The sequence below is a fragment of the Primulina tabacum genome, chromosome 18, assembly GCF_025594145.1.
Source record: "Primulina tabacum isolate GXHZ01 chromosome 18, ASM2559414v2, whole genome shotgun sequence".
Lineage (NCBI taxonomy): Eukaryota > Viridiplantae > Streptophyta > Magnoliopsida > Lamiales > Gesneriaceae > Primulina > Primulina tabacum.
In genome coordinates this window covers 24,388,739-24,411,139 of record NC_134567.1, presented here as the reverse complement: position 1 = coordinate 24,411,139, position 22,401 = coordinate 24,388,739, and the positions used below count along the sequence as shown (strand labels likewise).

Here is a 22,401-nt window from a genome sequence, read left to right as displayed (position 1 = left end):
AGTATTATAATATCCCATTCCAATATATGATTTAAAAATCTTGTTTTTAGAAGCCAAATATATATGTCATGTGCTCAAGCATATGTGCCTTTGTCAAAAATAGGCAACGCCATCTTTTAGATTCGAATAGATTTAGGCATAGTTGCATCAATTAGTGAATCGAGACTATTGAACCCCACAGATTCAGCCATTTTGGATTGTTGCTCCGGCGTGGCGGTGCTACGGCGGTGGGGTAAGGTGCCGCTCGGCTTCACGGCCTCAACAGAAATGAAATTACGATACGTTACAGATAAATAAAAAATTGTTATACTCATAATACATATAGCTTTAATAATTACATTGTTAAATAAAACCTAAACAAATATAAACACATGGTTAGTTAGTCTATATAAATAATCATGTGTTAAAATATAAATATGGGTAAGACACCTCAAAAATTGAGGTGCCCTTACCTAAGTATATATATATATAATGTTTTATATTTTAAATTAAGAAATAAAAAAACTAAATTCCTAATTCTAATTTCTAGTATTCTACTCTCCACTCTTCGGCTCTTCGCTCTTCCCTCTTCCCTCCCTTTGCGCCTCAGCTGCTCAGCCCTCAGCCCTCAGCCAGTCGCCGCCTCTTCTCAAAAAGTGAGTATACATTTGATTAAATCGTATATACACCGAAATTGTATAACGCAAAGATCTCTCCTAATTTGTATATCTGAATCGGTGTTATTGAGATTTGTCCAAGGTAGAATGATTTCTGGTATGTGGGAATCATTTTAAACGTGATGAATTGCTTTAGGATTGTGAAATATTATTATTTGTTGGGGGTTTTGTTTTCTCTTTGGGCTTGATAGATTTTGGGTCGTGTTATTAATAGTAGAGAAACTTGTTTTTTTGAGGCTTTCCTGGTATGATGAAGGTGCATTGATGTTAATAGACTTTTCTGTGACTTGATCTACTCAAGAGACTAAAGCTTGTTTGTCTTGATTCCAATATGCCTTCAAGTTTTTATTTTTCATCAGTTGGAGAGTAAATAAATGGATTTGCCGAAAATGTGTTTCACTGGACCAGTGGACTGTCAATGTGCAATAGTTCATTCATTGTATCTGATCCATGTTTCACTGGACTTGCTTTTGAATATGTGAATTACTTGTGAGTTGCTCCCATCTCTGCTTAATTATAAATCCACTCTTTTGTTCTTAAGGTTTAAGCTGTCTTTGGATTACGTTTCTTTATTGGTTTTTGACTTACGCATTTGAGTTGCCAATTAGTGTACACTTTAATGATCGTATTCCAATATTCTGTGTGGCTAAAATCTTTTGTGCCAAGAGTGCTCCACTTTTCTAAGCGGCCCGACATTTTATTTTAAAAAGTAGTGTGGTGGATTGGTTGTTGGCATTGTGTTTCGAGAAGAAATGCTTGAAGATGTGGTTCGTTTTCCTTCTGAGAAAGTAATCTCATGTAGCATCTTAATGTTTTTATTGGTTAGACATCGTTTAGTGCAGATAATGAAACATTAGATGATTATAGATTTTTGTTCCATACACTGATTTCTGATATGTATTTGCATCTAAAATATTGTGAAATTAAAAGATCAATGATTGGATAGAAGTTATTGTTTATTTGGCTGATAAAAACAAGAAAATTTATTGTGAATTGTTAGCAATCAAATTGAAGATGCAAACCAACGAGTTACTCAACCTCTGTATTTCTAACGAGTTGCCATGTTTGAGGAAAAATATCTTGTGGTCACATTGCTGAATGGAATATACGATGTATAAAGTCTGTATTTAGGGGATTTTATGAGATTTCCTGTGTTTTGGAAGAAGAGGTTAAAAAATTGTGCTCCTTGTGTTGTCTGTGCATGAGGTTGCTTGGTTTGGTTTTGGTACTATCTGTTGTTGTATAGTTACAGTATGTATGAATATATGAGTCGATGAATCACTTGCATTTTCGGCTTATAGAAAGAGATTTGATCATCTCCATGTGAGCTACTGAAAATGGATCAAGTTTGAAAATTATTTATTGAGGCTATTTCAGTGGTGTTTATCTCAAGTATGCTAAAAAGAGTTGTCTATTTCATAATCATAAGCTGATCATTTAACAATTTTTTGAAGAAGTTCCTACTTTTCAAGCCCAGACTTTGGTGCTCTAATACACAAACAAATCAAATTCAAGTATGGTATATGATTCTTGATTGAACTACGAGTAGTTGAACGATTGTAAAATCATGGAAGTCCGACTCGGTTATAACACATATAAGGGAGATATCTAAAGCCTTAACGAAATCTTTGAATTAGAACTTGGTTTCAGTTCCAAAATAAAAAATGAACTAGAAATGATGACCAACGGCTTGATTCAAGTTCTTAAAAATGAAAAGGGTTTAATTATATTTGTTTTCTGTAATTTCAGATTTTAGGTGGATTATTGAATCCAAGTGGTGGGTTACGTTATTTATTGAATAAAAGATTATATTATATTTAATTTAATGATATTTACACTTATTAATTCAAAGATTATTAATATCTTTATTATTAACATTATTATTATTATTATTATCTAATATTATGTATTGCTTTCAGATGTGTACAACAAATAAGTAAACTTAGCAAGGGTATAATAGTAAATTTATTAATATTTAAAAGCTAATCATATCTTCAAAATGTTGAACCAAACAATCTTAATAGTATCACATAATGTTTGATTAATAATATATCAATTTGGTTATCTATAGCATAATCAATCATTTATTTATCTCATCACTTGTACCAAACACACCCTAACTAGATATATATACAGTTATCTATAATAATAGAATAACCCAAAAGTCAAGTGCCAAGCGCCACACAATCTTCTTATGTAAGCTTCTTCTCATCGGCGCCTCCTCTCTCCTCTCTCGTTTCCTCCCTCACTAACTGCTCCCACACCTCACGACCGGCGCGTTCTTCTGCTCTTATGTATAATTTGAGGTGCAGTCAGTAGCTTTAATGCTTCTTTTTTTAAAAGAATTTTGTTTTTCTATCCATTTTTTTTAAAGATTCCTCAAGTTTTCGGAGATTGTTAATGTGTTAGTTTTCGAGTAAAAACACGATGATTTTTCCTTCAACTTTTCAGTATTTGCGAAATCTTGATCTAGAAAAATATCGTGTCAATTAAAGATGTGAATAAGAAACCTAATTTTGTATTATTCAACATGTTCTTTTTTTTAATATTGTAGTTATCTAGACGGCTTTGTCGAAAGGTGTGAATGATATTAATGTATGGTAGTATATACTTCATGTTATTAATAGTGCTAGGTCTTGTTTGCTATATCTATAATTGTTATCTGTTGGTTTATTTTCTATTTTGTGTTCTATACTGGTTCGAAACTTTTGAATATGTGTGCAGGCTCTCTCAGAATGCGAACTGACGATTTTTTGTTGTTGTTGGAATCAACAATACACCAACACGAAGCTTTATAAATACACGTCTTTTCATCTTGTTGAACATCATAATTTATTTCCTCATCATCACTCGGCGTTGAGATGTCACTAAGTGCTACTTTTGCCAGCCCAATTACAAGTTTATCAGTTGGTATGTAGTTCTCCGCTCATTTCATCCAAAGTTCTCCACGTTTTATGTATATTGAGTGTGTGGATGAGTTGGACTGCTATTATTCTGATATTTGGAATCCCTTCGTTGCAGTGGTTCAACATAAGTTTACAGGAACTAGTTAACTTTAACTTGAAGCATTCACAATGGTTTGAAGCTTGCCCCATATTCTTGATACAAGGTTTTGTGATACGCAAAACCTGAGCTTGTGAATTTATTAGATAACCACAAAGTGTGTGATTTTTGCTGAACATTTTTGAAGTTTCATATGTTGATATTTCTAAAATAATATACATTGGTTTTTTGAGTAAGTCTGGACTGAGCGAGTGTGTCCAAATTCACCTGCAATTGATTAAAATGGGTTCTGAATGGTTGTGATGCAATGGGATCATTGTTACTGTTACAGAGTAAGTTTTGCAGGGAATGCAAATGTACAAGGCATGAAAACACATCTGTTTTGTAATAGTTGCTTAAATTTCATGTTTTTTAAACACCTTTCCAAAATTCTGAATGGCACACGTGTCTCCCAAAAGAATCAAACCTTCGGTGACCTATCTATTAATTTATGTCGTGTGTTGATGCTACTTTCATTAAGTTTCCGCAGTTTCTATGTTTTCATCCAAAATGCAACAACACGCTGGTGCTTTTTTGTAAGTTCTCGTGGTTCTCATGAAACTAGACAGGTATTATTAGAACTTCTCGAAAACTTTGCTGCTGCTCGGTGAAGGCACAGTCTCTATCAACTATGTCAAATGTGAGTTGTTGTAACCCATTTCTACGATGCTTCACATCTAAGGCAAACAAAACACTTACTGATATTGTAATTCCGATGTCAATCAGTGACACATCACTTACTGAACTTGATAGTTAGAAAATTGGTTGCAACTTTTGTGGTGAGCTTTTTTGATGTTTTGGGTGCATGCCCATTTGAGCAGGACCAGGAGATTGTGGGAAGTCTTAAACAAAAACTAGAGAAGATATTTGAAGAGTCATTGAGATTGACTGTCCCTGAGGAGGTGGACATAGATCCCTCTATTGCTATATGCCAAAAACCCGAGTTTGGTGATTATCAATGGTATGGTGCATTTCTTTTAAGGTTATAGTGTAGAACTATTGGAAAAGCAAGTTGGTCGCAACTTTCTTATTTTATGATTCGTTTTCTTTCTTTGTATCTTGCATCAGATAACTTTATATGACCTATGATCTCTGTGTTTGTTAATTATGGAATCCTTTTTTGTTGTTACAGCAACAATGCCATGGGATTATGGTCAAAAGTTAAAGGCAAGGGTACTCAATTTAGAGGCCCACAACCAATTGGACAGGTACTGATGTTTTCTTGCGCTTTTTCTTAAAGAAAGTGTTATTATAGAATTTAATGTTTGTAAAATGTATTTTTGCTTTATAGGCCATCAGGGAAAATCTTCCCGTGTCTGAGATTATAGATTCATGCACAATAGCTGGAGCTGGATTCATAAATGTTGTAGTGTCTCGGCAATACATAGCAAAAGTAATTAACATAGAGGACTTCTCTTTAAGCTAAACTTTCGCGTGTGTGTTTTTTTAGTAAAGTATTACCTAATTTTGGTGCAGAGCATTCAAAAGATGCTAGTCAATGGTATAGAAACATGGGCTCCTAAGCTTCAGGTGAAAAGAGCCGTGGTTGATTTCTCCTCACCTAACATAGCAAAAGAAATGCATGTCGGTCACTTACGATCAACAATCATTGGAGATACAATTGCTCGTATGCTGGAATTCTCAAATGTGGAGGTTCTAAGGAGGAACCATGTCGGCGACTGGGGCACACAGGTGGATATATTTATCAGTCTTAAAGATGCTATGGTCTTATTTAGAAAAATGATTGATTTTCTTGTCATGAACACCTTTCTTATTAGCTAATTTATTTGTGGAGTAGCTTTTGGTATTAATCAATCCTATATACTCGTGGATTAGCTATTGATGTTTAAGTTTTTTCCCTTCAATTATTTATGAAGCATTTGAGAACAGAGGTTTCAACTCCTAACTTGAACATGAATTCAATGCTCACCTCCAACTTCTTTGTAAGATTGATTGGATTGGATTGCCTTATTTACGTACTTCTCGTAAGTCCACGTAACTGTTTTAGTAATGTGTCATTAGCCTTGTAGCTCAGTTTAGGGTTTAAGTTAGTTCTCGTGAAGTTGTAATTCTCGGGGTTTTTTTTGGGGATCTTTTTGGCTACTAGTGAGGTCTTAGACTAATTTACCTCCCTTGTAATTTTTTATTGCTTTAAATAATGGTTTCATTTAGCGGTTTTTCTTAATATTAGTTTGAAAGGGTTTGGGTCTCAAATCTATTGTAGTCACCCGAACATGACCAATGAGATTATATGTTAAAAAATTATGGGTAGAATGTGTCTTTTAGAAGGAAAATATTTGGATTGCTATAGTTCTTCGTTCCTTTTTTCCATTTTCTCTTTTCTGGACAACTATGGAATTGATTTTATGGTTCAATAATTTGCTGATGCAAGTGAATGATTATTATAAAGATTCTTTTGTTATTTCTATCATGAACACTAAAGGTTGTGGGAAATGCTTTGCAGTTTGGTATGTTGATTGAGTACCTTTTTGAAAAGTTTCCAAGTGGAGAAGTTTCAAGCGATCAAGCCATTGGAGATCTGGAGGTGAGAGAATGAATATGAATACCTAACATCTTGTAGATTGTTGTATTCCTCACTAATTACACTAACGACGTGGAGACTGAAAATGGTCTTTGTACATAACCAGGCTGATTGCATAAGATCTGAGCAACCAGAAGCTTGTGGAATATTCATTCTCATTGCATTTTATTGCATTTTATTAGCCTTGTATATACTCTGGAATTTCTTTTTAACATTAACTTTTTATTCTTTTAAAATTTCAGTTTTTGAAGAGTGAATATTGGCTACACTTATGTGCATGAGAACAAATCTAAATGCTTTATTTCTATAAAAGAATAATGGAGTTATGGTGAAGGGTCCCATGAACCACTGTCTTTCTTCTTAATCAGGCATTCTACAAGGCCTCAAAGCAGAGATTTGATAATGATCCCGATTTCAAGGAGAGGGCACAAAGGGCGGTGGTCAGTCTCCAGGTGTGTTAATTATAGCTCAAGGATTTGAGTTTGAGTTCTTGTAATTGTTTGGTTCTTCATGCTTCAAGCCTTGACAAGCAATTATGACCTGTTAATATTTTTTGTCAAATCAAAGCATGAAGCCATGTGGTTACTGATCAGTGTTTTTGTTTTTGGTACCTGATGCTATGACTGTACACGGTAAAGACCGGAGTGCAGAAGTATAGAGATGCGTGGGCTCACATTTGTGAAATTAGCCGAAGAGGATATGAGAAAGTTTATCAGCGGCTTGGAGTACATTTGGAGGAAAAGGTACTGCACAACTATCTGAGTAAAGTTATTCATACTGGTTTATTTTAATTTTAATGGAATGTGTGTTTTTTTAATATTATTTTGTTCTAGAAATATGTAATATGGGTGCATTTGTTCCTCGAGACCTCAACGGCACGACGCCATTTCATTTTTTGTTTGCTGCCTCTAACTCGTCTACTGAGAGTTGGAATTGCTCATTGTGTAGACCTTGTACTGTAACAATTCCATTGAATGCTAGATTTATGATAGCCTGATTCTGTATATGCATCAGAGTATTACCAAAATGCACTATGCAGTCTATGCAGTTGATAGACAATCTTATGGTGTGGTGGCTAATACAAAATATATTACTTTTTGTAATTTAGTTATTAATATTTATGACGTAGTAATTGGCCTGGTAGGTGATTGATTATATTTATGTGATGCTATTAAAGTTAATTAATTAATTTATTTTTTGGTTGAACATGTCCGTTTCACCAGGGTGAAAGTTTTTACAATCCATATATTCCACGGGTTTTAGAGTTGTTGAGTGAGAAGGGATTGATTCAGGAAAGTGAAGGTGCTCGTGTTATTTTTATTGAAGGAAAAGCTATACCGCTTATTGTTGTGAAAAGGGATGGTGGCTTCAACTATGCCTCAACTGATCTTGCTGCTCTGTGGTGAGCTTTGAATTTTGTGTACATGGATTCATCTTGTATTCGAGGCAGTTCTCTGTGTTCTTTCCTTTTTTTTAATTGTTTGAATTTTGATTATCTTGTTTCAACCATTTTTTTCCTGTTCTGAAACATTTCTTAGATAATTTTCTGAATATTTTTACCACTATTTTGCGTATTTGTATCAATGATGTCTACTAAAAACTAATTTTGGTTAACTAAATTTTAGTATTTAATCTTTACTTGGGAGTTCGAAACTTGCACTCGATGTTTGTACCGCCTTCTGCCAATGCAAAGTGTGAAACGATTTATTTTTCTTTATAGGTATCGACTGAATGAAGAAAAGGTTGATTGGATTATCTATGTAACTGATGTTGGCCAACGTGAGCACTTCGAAATGTTCTTCACAGTAAGTTTGAACATTTTTCTTCTTGTACGCATCTTGTCTATATTATTGGCGCACTGTTCGTCTTCCTGTATTGGAGAAGGCTACAGAGCTTTATGGACTGTTCTTTCAGGCAGCTAGACGGGCTGATTGGCTTCCAGCTGATGTCAATAGTTATCCTAGAGCTAGTCACGTAGGGTTTGGGCTTGTTTTAGGAGAGGATGGAAAACGATTCCGTACTCGAAGTACTGAAACTGTCAAACTAGTTGATTTACTTGATGAAGCCAAAAGTAAATGCAAAGCTACCTTAACTGAAAGAGGTTTGTTGCCATGTGCAATTCTTGCATTGTTTCTCTCAATTTGCTTTGCTGAATTGTTTATCTTTTGTTACTTGTACCATTAAATTAATCTTTTGAAATCTGAACCTGGTCAGGTAAGGCGAAAGAGTGGACTGAAGTTGAACTTGATGAAATTGCTGAAGCGGTTGGATATGGGGCTGTTAAGTGAGTGTCCTTCATTTTGAGTTAATGAAGAGTCCCGAGAAATTAGCAATTTATCTCTATGATAAACATCTTTAGTTCATCACAAAGAATTGATCCATATACGGATCACTTGTATGTTTGGTTTAGAGGAAGCGCTTTGTAATTTTCCCTAGATTTTACTTCTGGAATCATTAAGTAATGGTTTTTGCTGTATATTAAACAGATATGCTGACCTGAAGAATAACAGGACGACTAATTATACATTTAGTTTTCATCAAATGCTCAATGACAAGGTATGCCCATTGGATTCTATGAGTTACATACTAAATTGTGATGTATTAGTTTATTCTGGGCAATATAACTATAGCAAAATTTACTTTTCGCCTCTAATGAAATGCTGTTCTTTGCTGCATCAAATCAATAAAACTGTCCTTCCTCTTATTGCCTCCACCTGATTGGGCTTTTTCCTTTGTTCTGGTACATTAATTAGAATTCTTATCAGATATCCTTTTTTTATTGCTTATTACTTTGTTCCTTTTTGGGCAGGGGAATACTGCTGTGTATTTGCTGTATGCACATGCTCGAATCTGTTCAATTATCAGGAAATCGGGTAAAGACATGGAAGAGTTGAAAAAGGTGGGACGACTTACTTATAAGATTCTTCTGATCTTAATATGGTGATACACATTCTAGTGTTTCTGTGATGTGTTCTAATTGCTTTTATTCTCTGCTTATCTTATATAAAAGGAAACTCAAATATCAAAGTCGAAATTAACATACACTATTGAGGAACATATTTTGCGCTTGACCAAATTCAAAGTTAACTCATGATTCACAGCAAACGTTCTTGTTTACTTTTGCAACAGAAAGGGTTGATAGACTTGGCTCATCCCGACGAACGCAGGTTGGGGCTTCATTTGCTACAGTTTGCAGAGGTAACTAACTATTTTGCCATGATATTCCTTCTTGGATGCACTCATTATTGATGGAATTAGATCGAGTTTATGTTGAATTGAGAGAATGTAATATACACCTGTGGACTTGAAATAAGTGTCAGTCCTAAGTGTCAGTCCCACATGAAATACACATGATACTGATACATCCATCAGTTTAGGCCATACAAGAAGTATTTAACTTGATGTGAATTGTTATGTAAACTAGGCCCTGATTATAGAGATAACTACTCTGACATCATCATATTCCGTTTGATCTTACTATACTTTTGCACTTCTTTACAGCATGTTGAAGAGTCATGCACTAATCTTTTACCGAATGTGCTGTGTGAATACTTGTACAATTTATCCGAACACTTCACAAAATTCTACACCAACTGCCAGGTATGACGTTCATTCATTTTGCATCAAGAAAAATGCTGGTAATTGATCCAGAGCAGGGCGTTCTCATATCCAAATGGCCATGCCATAGCAATGGCTATGACATGGCATGATCCCAACCATTTGGTGTTCAAATGCCTATCTGTTGACATATAGGGATTGTGAGACAATTTGTGTTTAAACATGATTTTACTAAACTTGTAGGTTGTTGGCTCGGCGGAGGAGACAAGTAGACTGTTGCTATGTGAGGCGACGGCAATTGTCATGAGAAAATGTTTTCATGTGCTTGGAATCACCCCAGTGTACAAAATTTGAGCCATATTTTTTTAAAAAAAATTCTTGAGATATTTATCTGTCATTGAACAGGCATATTAAGTCAGTTTATTTGATACAAGACGTTTCATATTCAATTGTAGGCTTTACAATTTCCGTTACCTTAATCACAAATTATAAGCCATTTGTGAGTTTTTTCAGATACATTGTTACCTTGTGTTTGATAGTTTCAGCAAAAGCAATATTGAATGATCTTTACATAGAAATTATCTGATGCAGCTATTGTATGTTTGCACGATACACGGTTGAAACTAAGTCATGTGGTCTACTTAATATGTGGTACAACTATTGATCCTATTTATTTGTGGAATTATTACTTTAATGAGTAGGTATTCGGTGAGATAGATCGATTTGATATTTAAAATTAATATTTTTTTATGGATCAAGTTGAGTATGATATTCGTGTCACAAAATTGACCTGCAGTGTGTTTTAATTATGATAAATTAAGACTTGTGGATATTTTTTAATGAAAAATCATATGTTCAATAGGTTTGGATAATGATTTATACATAAATGATAAATATTAATGGGAAAAATAACTTTAAGATCTATATCTCATATGAACATATATTATTTTTTGCTAGTAATTGTTGGATGCACGTGTTGTACGTAAAATTTATTTAATATTTGCTGAATCTAATAAACACAAATTCAACGGTTTGTGATTAATTAGTACATTTTATCCCATTAATTTAGTTTATATTTCTATTCAATAATGTACTTCAAAAAATATCAAATAAAATCCAACAGTCTTACTAAGATTGTTTGCATAAGATCATATTTTTGTAAAAGTGATTAAATTTATTAATTATACAAAATTGAGAAAAATCGGGAATAAGCAGTTTTTGAAAACAAATCTGACAATATGAGAAGTGAGGATTTTTTTTATATAGACAAGTGATTTTAACACTATTTTTTTAATTAAAAATTGAAATAGAATAGCATATAGGTCGAAGTTATTGCAAAATTTGAGTTTATGAAACACAGACATTTTTAAGTCAAACACAAAAACTTTTGTGAGACGATATCACAGATCAATTTCGTAATACGGATCTCTTATTTGGATCATTCATGAAAAAATATTATTTTTTATGCTAAGAATATTACTTTTTATTGTGAATATCGGTAGGATTGACCCGTCTCACAGATAAAGATCTGTGAAACCGTCTCACAAGAGACCTACTCTAAATCAAAAACTGAGAATCATTTATTTATAGTGATTGCAAAATATTTAAACTTCATTATTTAAATTACAAATGGATCCATATATATATATATATATACATATTACTTATTAGGGCATCTCCAACCGTCCTCCATAATGGAGGAATCCTCTATTATGGAGGATGAAATCTTCTCCAACCGTACTCTATTTGTTTCCTCCATTTTAGAGTATGCAACAGTGATCCTCTATTTATGGAGTATCACTGTTCATATAGAGGATTGAAAAGGGGTGAAAAATAATTACAAAATAGATATTTTAAAAATTGCCATATAGTCCTTTTGAAAATTAATAAACGAATTACATGTAGTTGTGCCATGTTTAGCGAATTAATTAAATTTAGTTAAATAATATATTATGAAATTAATTAATTATATGTGTGTATGTGTTCGAAAATGAAATAAATTAAAAAAAATTATTTGGTAATATTTAGAGGATATGAGTTGAAAATAAAATAAATTAAAGAAATAGAGTATTTGGTAATATTTAGAGGATATGGGTTGGAGAAGGTGTTTGAAAATAGAGATCATGGATCTCTATTTTGAAGGATAGAAAATGAAAATTAGAGGATATGGATTGGAGATGGCCTTACAGCTTATGCTCTCTCAGTTCACTTCCCTCCAATTCCCCTACCCATCAATCATTTTCTTGACAACTCTGTAAATCTGAAACACGATTTTGAGTTAGTATTTGGAGAGAGAACCACGAGTCTCTTCTTCAAATATTAACCTCCACCTCCCTCCGTTAAATCCTCGCACTCTACATTTCACATTTTGCAAAAGCACGGCAAGAATACGGTTTAAGAAGACCGAGAAATGAGGGAAATCTTACACATTCAGGGAGGGCAATGCGGAAACCAGATCGGGTCCAAATTCTGGGAAGTGATTTGCGATGAGCACGGTGTGGATCCGACCGGGAAATTCAGCGGAGACGGATCGTCTGACACTCAGTTGGAACGGATCAATGTCTATTTCAACGAAGCGTCGGGTGGGAGGTACGTGCCTCGTGCGGTGCTCATGGATCTCGAGCCTGGGACAATGGACGCTATTAGATCCGGCACGTATGGACAGGTCTTCCGCCCTGATAACTTTGTGTTTGGACAGTCTGGTGCCGGGAATAATTGGGCTAAGGGACATTATACCGAGGGAGCGGAGTTGATTGATTCGGTGCTTGATGTTGTCAGGAAAGAGGCTGAAAATTGTGATTGCTTGCAAGGTTTGTTACCTGATCCTTCATCTTCTCTTTTCTTGTTTCCTAATTGTCATCGTGCGAATTAATCAGTTGATGCATGGTTACATTTTGTATATCTGCATGGTTTGAGGCGTTATGGTTTTTTGTGGGAAATGGGAATATTTGAAAAAAAATGTGATACATAATTTACTTTCGGGTTCCTTGTTAGCTTTGGTTTGCTCATTGATGGTAGATCTTGAGCGTATTGATAAATGCGTTCATGTGATGTTGGTTTACTGAGAATTTGATCTAGATTTGGAATTGTACTTGTGCTTGAGTCGTGTCACTAGTTTATTGTAATTTTCGGATGCTCTTTTGGAGTTTTTTTTATATATAAAATCAAGACATTTGTGATCGTTGAATTGGGTGAAAATGTCGATTTTCATGAGCTAATTATTGATCGTTCAACTTTATTACGTTGTTTTGCATTTTGATGGTAGAGTCTGTGGGGAACATCCTTCTGTTGCAAAATTATGCTTGCGCCTCACAGAGTGTCTGCCTTCTTGAATTGAGATATATGCGTATAACCATATTTATTGTTAATGGGACTTGGGAACTCCATACCAGATGCAAATTACAAATATTAGTTTTTATAATTTTTTTGCTATTGTATTTGATTTTAGTATGTTTCATTGCTTCCAATTATATTGGGACACTTACTGTACTGCTGAAGTTTTAACACATAGCATTTTGTTCACGTTAGTATGACATTGCTCGTTGCTTGAGGATCTCACGTGTTTTCCCCTTCTATAATATAGTTGATCAAGTTTTTAATCACTATGCAATTCTTCCAATAAAAACAAGGGGAAGAAGAATTCCCCAGACAGTCATTAAATTTTCATTGGTTTCACATGGTCAGGGTTCCAGGTTTGCCGTTCACTGGGAGGCGGCACGGGATATGGCATGGGTACCCTCTTGATTTCAAAGATCAGAGAGGAATATCCAGACAGGATGATGCTTACGTTTTCTGTTTTCCCTTCACCAAAGGTCTCCGACACTGTTGTTGAACCATATAATGCTACACTTTCTGTGCACCAATTGGTGGAGAACGCAGATGAATGCATGGTACTTGACAATGAAGCGCTCTATGACATCTGTTTCAGGACGTTGAAGCTCAGCACTCCTAGCTGTAAGCAACTATTTAGTTACTTCAAGAAATCATATAAAAAGCCACATCTCTTGGTTTTTAATTCGTTGTTTTTAATTTATCTTTAAAAAGTAAAATCCCAACCAAGTGTCACCTTTTCTTCTAAGAATCTTCTGTATCAAACAAGCTCTTTCTGTTGAGACTGCAAGTTATTGAATCATTTTTTTTTCCCAGGAAAAAACAATTTTTTTTTTTGCCAGTTGGAGACTTGAACCACTTGATCTCTGCAACTATGAGTGGAGTAACCTGTTCTTTAAGGTTCCCTGGTCAGCTCAATTCCGATCTCAGAAAACTCGCAGTGAACTTGATACCTTTCCCACGACTCCATTTCTTCATGGTGGGATTCACCCCACTCACCTCTCGTGGATCCCAGCAATACATCTCTCTCACCGTTCCCTAGCTAACTCAACAAATGTGGGATGCCAAGAACATGATGTGTGCTGCTGATCCTCGTCATGGTCGCTATCTGACCGCCTCTGCCATGTTCCGTGGGAAAATGAGCACCAAAGAGGTGGATGAACAGATGCTTAATGTGCAGAACAAGAACTCATCATACTTTGTTGAGTGGATCCCAAATAATGTGAAATCTAGTGTGTGTGACATCCCACCTCGAGGTCTGAAAATGGCATCCACTTTCATTGGAAATTCGATATCAATTCAAGAAATGTTTAGGAGAGTGAGTGAACAATTCACTGCCATGTTCCGTCGGAAGGCTTTCTTGCACTGGTATACCGGGGAAGGCATGGATGAAATGGAGTTCACTGAAGCTGAGAGTAATATGAATGATCTGGTGGTAGAGTACCAGCAATATCAAGATGCCACTGCAGACGACGATGAAGAGTATGAACACGAGGGTGGTGAAGAGGTTTACGAAGGTTAATATGGTAGTATTCTCATTACTTTCTGCGCTCTCAAATCTTCTACCACACAATTGTGTTTCATTTCATATATTTAGATGATGATATGTGGAATAAATTATTTTAAGACACATTATCGTTCATCTATACACATGAGATAGCAGATGAAATATTATTAGAAATAGGAGATTTGAGATCGCATTCCCGTTTTGTTTCTTCCATGTATCGTGTAACATTTTCTTTGTTGTGTTCTCATTCTTCCAGTTTGCTGATGTGTTTTCCACAAGTTTGATGTTATGTACTGTGTTTAGTATGAATATTATTTGTCAATGTGTTTTAAATGCATTTGTTTGGTAAATGTAATATTTCCCCCAGTATGATCAGTGTATTCTGCTTGGAGATTAATTATGGGCCAAACCAGGAGACCCCTCCCTCTGTTAAAAGTTAAATGAAACTCTATATAACATATAGGCTCAGACTCATGTCACAGTTGCCAAAACATGAAATGTGGCAAAAAAAGATTTTTGGGGTAAATGCTATTTTGAAAACCAATACCAATAGAAGAATGCAAATATCGAATTAATGATCATTTAAAAAGTTCTCTACTACTAAGTCAATCCTAAATTTTGAAAAAAGAGTAATTAATATCATGTTCTTGGTATTTTTATACCACAAGCGTTCCTCATGGACTTAATCTGGATTATTCCCTTCCTCATCCTCCTAGCTTCAGCAAATCTGACCCGCTTATCAGCTATCTCTTGATTCTCATCCAACGGCTGAGTTGAGTCCACCCCAAAAGCCTCTTCAGCAGTTAGGTTGGGCCGATACGGTTGACCGACTCAAGCCCATTATTAGGTGGGTACACTTGGGTTCTAATGGGCCCAAACGGAAGATAAAGTTTATGAGCCGTCTGATCAGCAACGAACGGCTGGCGATGAGGCAACATGATAGTTTCATCATGCTGGATAAAATCCATTCCAAGGTTCAGAAATCTTCCCATGTACCTTTCAGGCTCTTCTTTTCTTTGGCGAGTTTCTAGTGCCTGTAAAGAAGATAAATACGGTCACCAAATAAACCAAAATAATAGCAAAAACATCCATCTCATATATAATAATACTAATTATTATTATATGATTTGTCACATCATAATTCGCAATCGAATAATGTGAATTTCTTATTCGGTAAAAAAAATTCATGAAAGTGATGGGTTTATACCTCTTGTTTCTGTTGAAAAATTATTTAAAAATGTGAAAAATATTTGTGTTTGAAAATGTGAATGTTGAATGTTGAAAATTAGGTAAAATTAGGTGTTGAATGTTGAAAATTAGTGTGTGATGATGTAGGTAATGATGTATTTTATTTTTGGATTATTTGTAAAAAATTTCTATAAATAGATCTCTCATTTGTGAAGAAAATCACAATTGAGTAGAAAGAAAAATATTATAAAGTGTGTTGTTAGGTAAATTTTGAGTTTTTGAGATTTTTATTTTTTACCATAAATTTTTACTTTTTCACCACACGTTATCAGCACGAAGCTCTAAAAGTCCTCCATCATTTTCCAAACTCCAATCAGAAGAAAAAGGTAACAAAATTAATAATATTTATTATACTGTTATTTATTTATTGTGTATATATTTAATATATAATATAATGTTATTATTAGAAATAATACAAATAAATTTTCAAAAACTTGTTATAAATCCTGGGAGGATGTTAAGACGACATCTCACACTCCCGGTAAGGGATACGACAAGTATAAAAGCATATAATGTTTTTAAACAAAATAACTTATGACACCTCATTATAATAATGTGATATGATATACATAATTATTTAAACATGACTAATATTATATACACCATATTATTACCATAAAATTATACAAATACATACATTTATTTTTTTATACACCAACGGTAATAAACGGTAACAAAACGGCTAGTTTTTTCTCTATAAATACAATCTCACAAATATATTCAATCACTCCAACTTTCTCTTCTTCTCTAAAAATTATTCTTCATCAAATTTTCGAAGAAAAAAGAAGATGGATTTCACGAGGTTATTTTTAATTATTTTGGTTATCATACTCATCAGTCTTGTATTTATCGGAGAATATCCTCATCGTGTGTTTTTTTTATTTTTACGAATACTTGTACTTGTTGTTTATCCATTATTTTATATTGCAATATTCATTAACTAATAAAATGTATCGTAATTTTTAGTACCACCATGGCAAACTTGGCAAAGCTCGAATTCATCGCTCTTGATATTACTGGGAAAAACTATATGCCATGGACTCTTGATGTAGAAATGCATCTTGAGTCATTGGGTCTAAGCGAGACCATTAAAGAAAATGGTATATCTTCGTCACAAGAAAAAGCAAAAGCTATAATATTTTTACGACGACACCTTGATGAAGGTTTAAAATGTGAATATCTCATCGAAAAAGATCACATGGCTATGTGGAAAGGATTAAAAGAGAGATTTGAACATATAAGGGAAGTTATACTTCCGACCGCCCGTGATGAATGGAATATGTTAAGATTCCAAGACTTTAAAAAAGTCAGTGATTACAATTCAGCGATGTATAGAATAATCTCGCAGTTAAAATTTTGTGGACATGAGGTTACAGAATCGGAAATGCTTGAAAAAACATTTTCCACGTTTCACGCATCAAATATAACACTACAGCAACAATATAGAGTGCGTGGATTTGCGAGATATTCTGAACTCATCGCATGTCTTCTTGTGGCGGAAAAGAACAACGAGCTGTTGATGAGAAATCATCAGTCCCGACCCACTGGATCAACAGCATTTCCAGAAGTAAATGCTGTAAGTAAAAATGAATTTAAACCTGGAAATCAAAATCAAATTCAAAGACAAGGTTTTGGTCGAGGTCGTGGACGAGGACGTGGATGTGGACGAGGAAATGGTCGTGGCCGTGGTCGAGGCCGTGGTTTTGAGAACAATCGAGATAGTTATTTTTATAACTCATCTCAAAAGGGCGTCACGAACCACCCACCGAAAAGGCATCATGAGAATATGAGTGTTAATGATAATCACTCAAAATGATTTGAAAGTTCTTGTTTCAGATGCGGCACTCCAGGACATTGGTCTCGTATTTGTCGAGTCCCAGAGCACCTTTGCAAGCTCTATAAAGAATCGATAAAGGGGAAAGAAAAAGAGACCAACTTCACTGAACGCAGTGACCATTTGAGTGATTCAACTCATTTTGATGCTGATGATTTTATGAATGATTTCTCTGGAAATGATCAATATGTTGGTGAGATAAAAATGAAAAATATTGATGCTGCAGATTTTCTCAATGATTTCTCCGAAAATGAACAATATATTGGTAAAATATAAGTGTAAAATAATTTATTTTTCATGTATTCATATGATAATATTTTATTGTACAATTATGATATGTGTTGTATTTTTCAATTAATTTCATATGTATTGTCAATAATTTTTTTTCATTGTATATTTTTTTGAAGTTCAAATATGGAAAATGCTACGAACAAAGCTGAAGTTTGCATACCTGATAGTGGTACAACACACAGTATCCTCCGAGATAAAAGATATTTCTTGGAACTAAAACCAACAAAAATAAGGGTGAATACAATATCAGGTCCTGTAAACTTGATTAAAGGTTGTGGTAAAGCACAATTTTTGTTACCTAATGGTACAAAATTTTTGATCAATGATGCTTTGTATTCACCACAATCAAAAAGAAATTTGTTGAGTTTTAATGATATATATCCCATGGGTATGATACTCAAACAATGAATGAAGGGAATGAGAAATATATGTGTCTTACCACATACAAATCAGGAAAGAAATATGTAGTTGAAAAACTACCAATGCTCCCTACTGGATTGCATTATACATACATAAGTCCAATTGAATCAAACATGGTAGTTGATAATTCTTCAATACTGATCAATTGGCATGATCGATTAGGACTTCCTGGTTCAACAATGATGTGAAGAATTATAAAAAATACACATGGCCATCCGCTGAAAGACCAGAAGATCTTTCAGAATAATAAGTTTCAATGTAAATCATGTTCTCTTGGAAAACTTATTATAAGACCATCACAAGCCAAAATCCAAACTGAATCACCAATGTTTCTTGAACGTATTCAGGGTGATATTTGTGGACCAATTCATCCACCATGTGGACCATTTAGATACTTTATGATATTGATTGATGCCTCCAGCAGATGGTCACATGTATGTTTATTGTCAACTTGAAATGTTGCATTTGCAAGATTACTTGCTCAAATAATAAAATTGAAGAATCAATTTCCCGATTATACAATCAAGAAAACTAGACTTGATAATGTTGGAGAATTTACTTCCCAGACTTTCAATGATTATTGTATGTCTATGAGATCATTGTTGAGCATCCTGTTGCTCATGTACATACACAGAATGGATTGGCTGAATCATTGATTAAACGTCTGCAAATGATTTCTAGACCAATGATTATGAAAACAAAGCTCCCTATTTCTATATGGGGACATGCAATTTTACATGTTGCTGCATTAATTCGCTAATTCGCATTAGACCAAGTGCATATCATAAATACTCTCCATTGCAGCTTGCATTTGGTAAAGAACCAGACATTTCTCATCTGAGAATTTTTGGATGTATGGTGTATGTGCCTATTGCACCACCGCAACGAAAGAAAATGGGACCTCAAAGAAAGATTGAAATTTATATCGGTTATGATAGTCCATCAATCATTCGATATCTTGAACCTCAGACAGGCGACGTGTTCACAGCACGTTTTGCTGATTGTCATTTTAATGAGGAAATATTCCCAATGTTAGGGGGAGAACAGAAACATACTGAAAAAGAAATTACATGGTATGTATCATCATTGTTACATCTGGATCCAAGAACAAAACAATGTGAAAAAGATGTACAGCAAATTGTGCACTTGCAAAGAATAGCAAATCAAATACCAGATGCATTTGCAGACACAAAAGGGGTAACTAAATCATATATACATGCTGCAAACGCCCCTGCTCGAATTGAAATTCCGAAGAAACAAATTGAAGATACTCATGATGTCATTAAACGCCTGAAGCGTGGAAGGCCAGTCGGTTCCAAGGATAAAAATCCTCGAAAAAAAAAATTCATAGAGAAACATAATTATCACAAAAGAGAAAATGATGTTCATGAAGAAACACATGATAATCACGAAATAGAGAATGATGTTCCTGAAGAAACACACGATGATGAAAATGTTCTGTCAGAACCACAAACTGACGAGAATCGTGAAATCTCTATCAATTACATTAATACTGGAAAAATATGGAACCGAAAAGATATAGAAGAAATTGATGATATATTTTATTATAATGTGGCAATCGACATCATAAATGATAATGAAGATCATGAACCAAAATCTTTTGGTGAATGTAAAAATCGGCATGATTGGATAAAATGGAAAGAAGCCATCCAGGTTGAATTGGATTCGCTGAATAAAAGTAATGTTTTTGGACCTATAGTCCTTACACCTGAAGGTGTAAAATCTGTTGGATACAAATGGGTTTTTATTCGAAAGCAAAATGAGAAAAATGAAATAGTAAGATATAAAGCTCGACTTGTTGCATAAGGTTTTTCTCAAAGGCCTGAAATTGATTATGAAGAAACGTATTCTCCTGTAATGGATGCAATTACGTTCCGGTATTTGATTAGCTTGGCGGTATCTGAAAATTTAGAAATGCGTCTTATGGATGTTGTTACAGCTTACTTATATGGATCACTTGATAGTAATATATATATGAAAATGCCTGAAAGATTTAAGATGCCTGAAGCACAAAGTTCAAAACCTAGAGAATGTTATTCTGTGAAATTACAAATATCATTATATGGGTTAAAGTAATCCGGCCGAATGTGGTATAATCGGCTAAGTGATCACTTGATGAAAAAGGGATATGCAAATAATTCAATATGCCCTTGTGTTTTCATTAAGAAAACAACATCCGGATGCGTAATTATTGCTGTATATGTTGATGATTTAAACATCATTGGAACGAATAAAGAAATTCAAGAAGTTGTGTCATACTTGAAGGAAGAATTTGAAATGAAAGATCTTGGAAAACCAAGTATTGTTTGGATTTACAAATTGAACAAAAAGAATGTGGAATATTTGTTCACCAGACAAATTATACAGAAAAGATCCTTAAACGTTTTAATATGGATAAAGCAAATCCTTTAAGTACTCCAATGGTTGTTAGATAATTAAACATAGAAAAGGATCCATTCCGTCCATGTGAAGATAATGAAGATATTCTTGGTCCAGAAGTACCATATTTAAGTGCTATCGGTGTCCTTATTTATCTTACAATTTGTACAAGGCCTGATATATCTTTTGCCGTAAATTTATTGGCAAGATTTAGCACATTTCCAACAAAGAGACATTGGAATGGAATTAAACATATATTCCGTTATCTACGAGGAACGACAGACTTGGGACTTTTGTATTCAAAAGATGCTAATCCAAGTATAATTGGTTATGCCGATGCTGGATACTTATCTGATCCACACAAGGCACGTTCCCAAACTGGATATGTATTTACTCGTGGAGGCACTGCAATTTCTTGGCGTTCACAGAAACAAACACTTGTAACAACTTCATCAAATCATGCCGAGATTATTGCACTACATGAAGCAAGCCGTGAATGTGTGTGGTTAAAATCAATGACTCAACATATCCAAATCTCATGCGGATTATCATTTGACGAGAAGCCTGTGATACTATATGAAGATAATGCTGCATGTGTTGCTCAAATGAAAGAAGGATACATAAAAAGCGACAGAACTAAACATATTCCTCCTAAGTTCTTCGCATTCACCAAGGAGCTTGAGAAGAATAAATGTATTGATGTTCGTCACATTCAATCAAGTGAAAACTCATCAGATCTCTTCATAAAGGCACTTCCTACGACAATATTCAGAAAGCACATATATAATATTGGGATGCGCAATCTACGAAATTTGTAAAGAATTGTTCGTGTCAACATGAGGGGGAGTTTACGTGACTGCACTCTTTTTCCCTTACTATGGTTTTTATCCCAATGGGTTTTTCCTAGTAAGGTTTTTAACGAGGCAGTATAAAAACACGTAATGAAGACAATCATTATGATCATCATCACAAGGGGGAGTGTTGAAAAATTATTTAAAAATGTGAAAAATATTTGTGTTGAAAATGTGAATGTTGAATGTTGAAAATTAGGTAAAATTAGGTGTTGAATATTGAAAATTAGTGTGTGATGATCTAGGTAATGATGTATTTTATTTTTGGATTATTTGTAAAAATTTCTATAAATAGATCTCTCATTTGTGAAGAAAATCACAATTGAGTAGAGAGAAAAATATTATAAAGTATGTTGTTTGGTAAATTTTGAGTTTTTGAGATTTTTACTTTTTACCATAAATTTTTACTTTTTCACAACAGTTTCATAGATTTTAAGTCTGAATTCTCGGCCTTCAACTTTTTGTATTGTTTTCTCACATTTTCCACCTTCTATTTGATTTTAAAAACATAAGGAAAAAAAAAACAGAGTACATTAAACAAGAGAGAAAACTACAAATAGAATAGTGAAAAACACGTAGAAAAAGGATAAGATAAGAGTTTTTTAAATAAATATTACAAATTTTAAAATTTTTTAAAAAAATATAACATATTTAAAAATTTTGTAAAAATATAATAAAGTGGGGTTTCAAACCCCACTTTATGAATGAATCCTGACTTCTTT

At 34.0% G+C, this 22,401-nt stretch overlaps 1 protein-coding gene, 1 long non-coding RNA gene and 1 pseudogene across 8 annotated transcripts; 2 read left to right on the top strand and 1 right to left on the bottom strand.

Annotated features, from left to right (window-relative positions):
- The first annotated feature begins 401 nt into the window (after positions 1-401).
- LOC142533866 (arginine--tRNA ligase, chloroplastic/mitochondrial-like) lies at positions 402-10,310 on the top strand. 7 transcript variants are annotated; one of them, XM_075640778.1, is made up of 19 exons: positions 498-635; positions 3,381-3,566; positions 4,268-4,338; positions 4,520-4,659; positions 4,831-4,906; positions 4,990-5,091; positions 5,175-5,390; positions 6,163-6,243; positions 6,609-6,692; positions 6,879-6,983; positions 7,464-7,642; positions 7,961-8,045; positions 8,155-8,341; positions 8,455-8,524; positions 8,727-8,796; positions 9,050-9,139; positions 9,370-9,438; positions 9,742-9,840; positions 10,042-10,310. In XM_075640778.1, the coding sequence occupies exons 2-19, from the start codon at positions 3,518-3,520 to the stop codon at positions 10,150-10,152; spliced, it is 1,884 nt and encodes a 627-aa protein (XP_075496893.1). In that variant the 5' UTR covers positions 498-635; positions 3,381-3,517; the 3' UTR covers positions 10,153-10,310. The 7 variants fall into 7 exon arrangements, with proteins under 7 accessions (XP_075496891.1, XP_075496893.1, XP_075496897.1 ...); XM_075640779.1 differs by lacking the exon at positions 498-635 and adding an exon at positions 2,659-2,962; XM_075640781.1 differs by lacking the exon at positions 498-635 and adding an exon at positions 3,678-3,765 and having other exon boundaries at positions 2,999-3,566; positions 4,264-4,338.
- Positions 10,311-12,009: 1,699 nt separating this feature from the next.
- LOC142533240 (tubulin beta-1 chain-like) lies at positions 12,010-14,899 on the top strand (annotated as a pseudogene).
- On the bottom strand, positions 14,697-22,256 carry LOC142533241 (uncharacterized). The gene is made up of 2 exons (XR_012816702.1): positions 22,088-22,256; positions 14,697-15,662 (listed from the first exon to the last, which is right to left on the bottom strand). It is a non-coding gene; the product is annotated as an uncharacterized LOC142533241 (long non-coding RNA).
- Positions 22,257-22,401: the final 145 nt, after the last annotated feature.

Excerpts from the sequence above, each read along its gene's own strand:
- LOC142533866 (XM_075640776.1), top strand. The coding sequence starts at position 417 with ATGGGTAAGACACCTCAAAAATTGAGGTGCCCTTACCTAAGTATATAT. Across the intron at positions 7,643-7,960 it reads ACTGATCTTGCTGCTCTGTG|GTATCGACTGAATGAAGAAA; the intron begins GTGAGCTTTGAA and ends TTTTCTTTATAG. Across the intron at positions 8,525-8,726 it reads GTTGGATATGGGGCTGTTAA|ATATGCTGACCTGAAGAATA; the intron begins GTGAGTGTCCTT and ends TATATTAAACAG.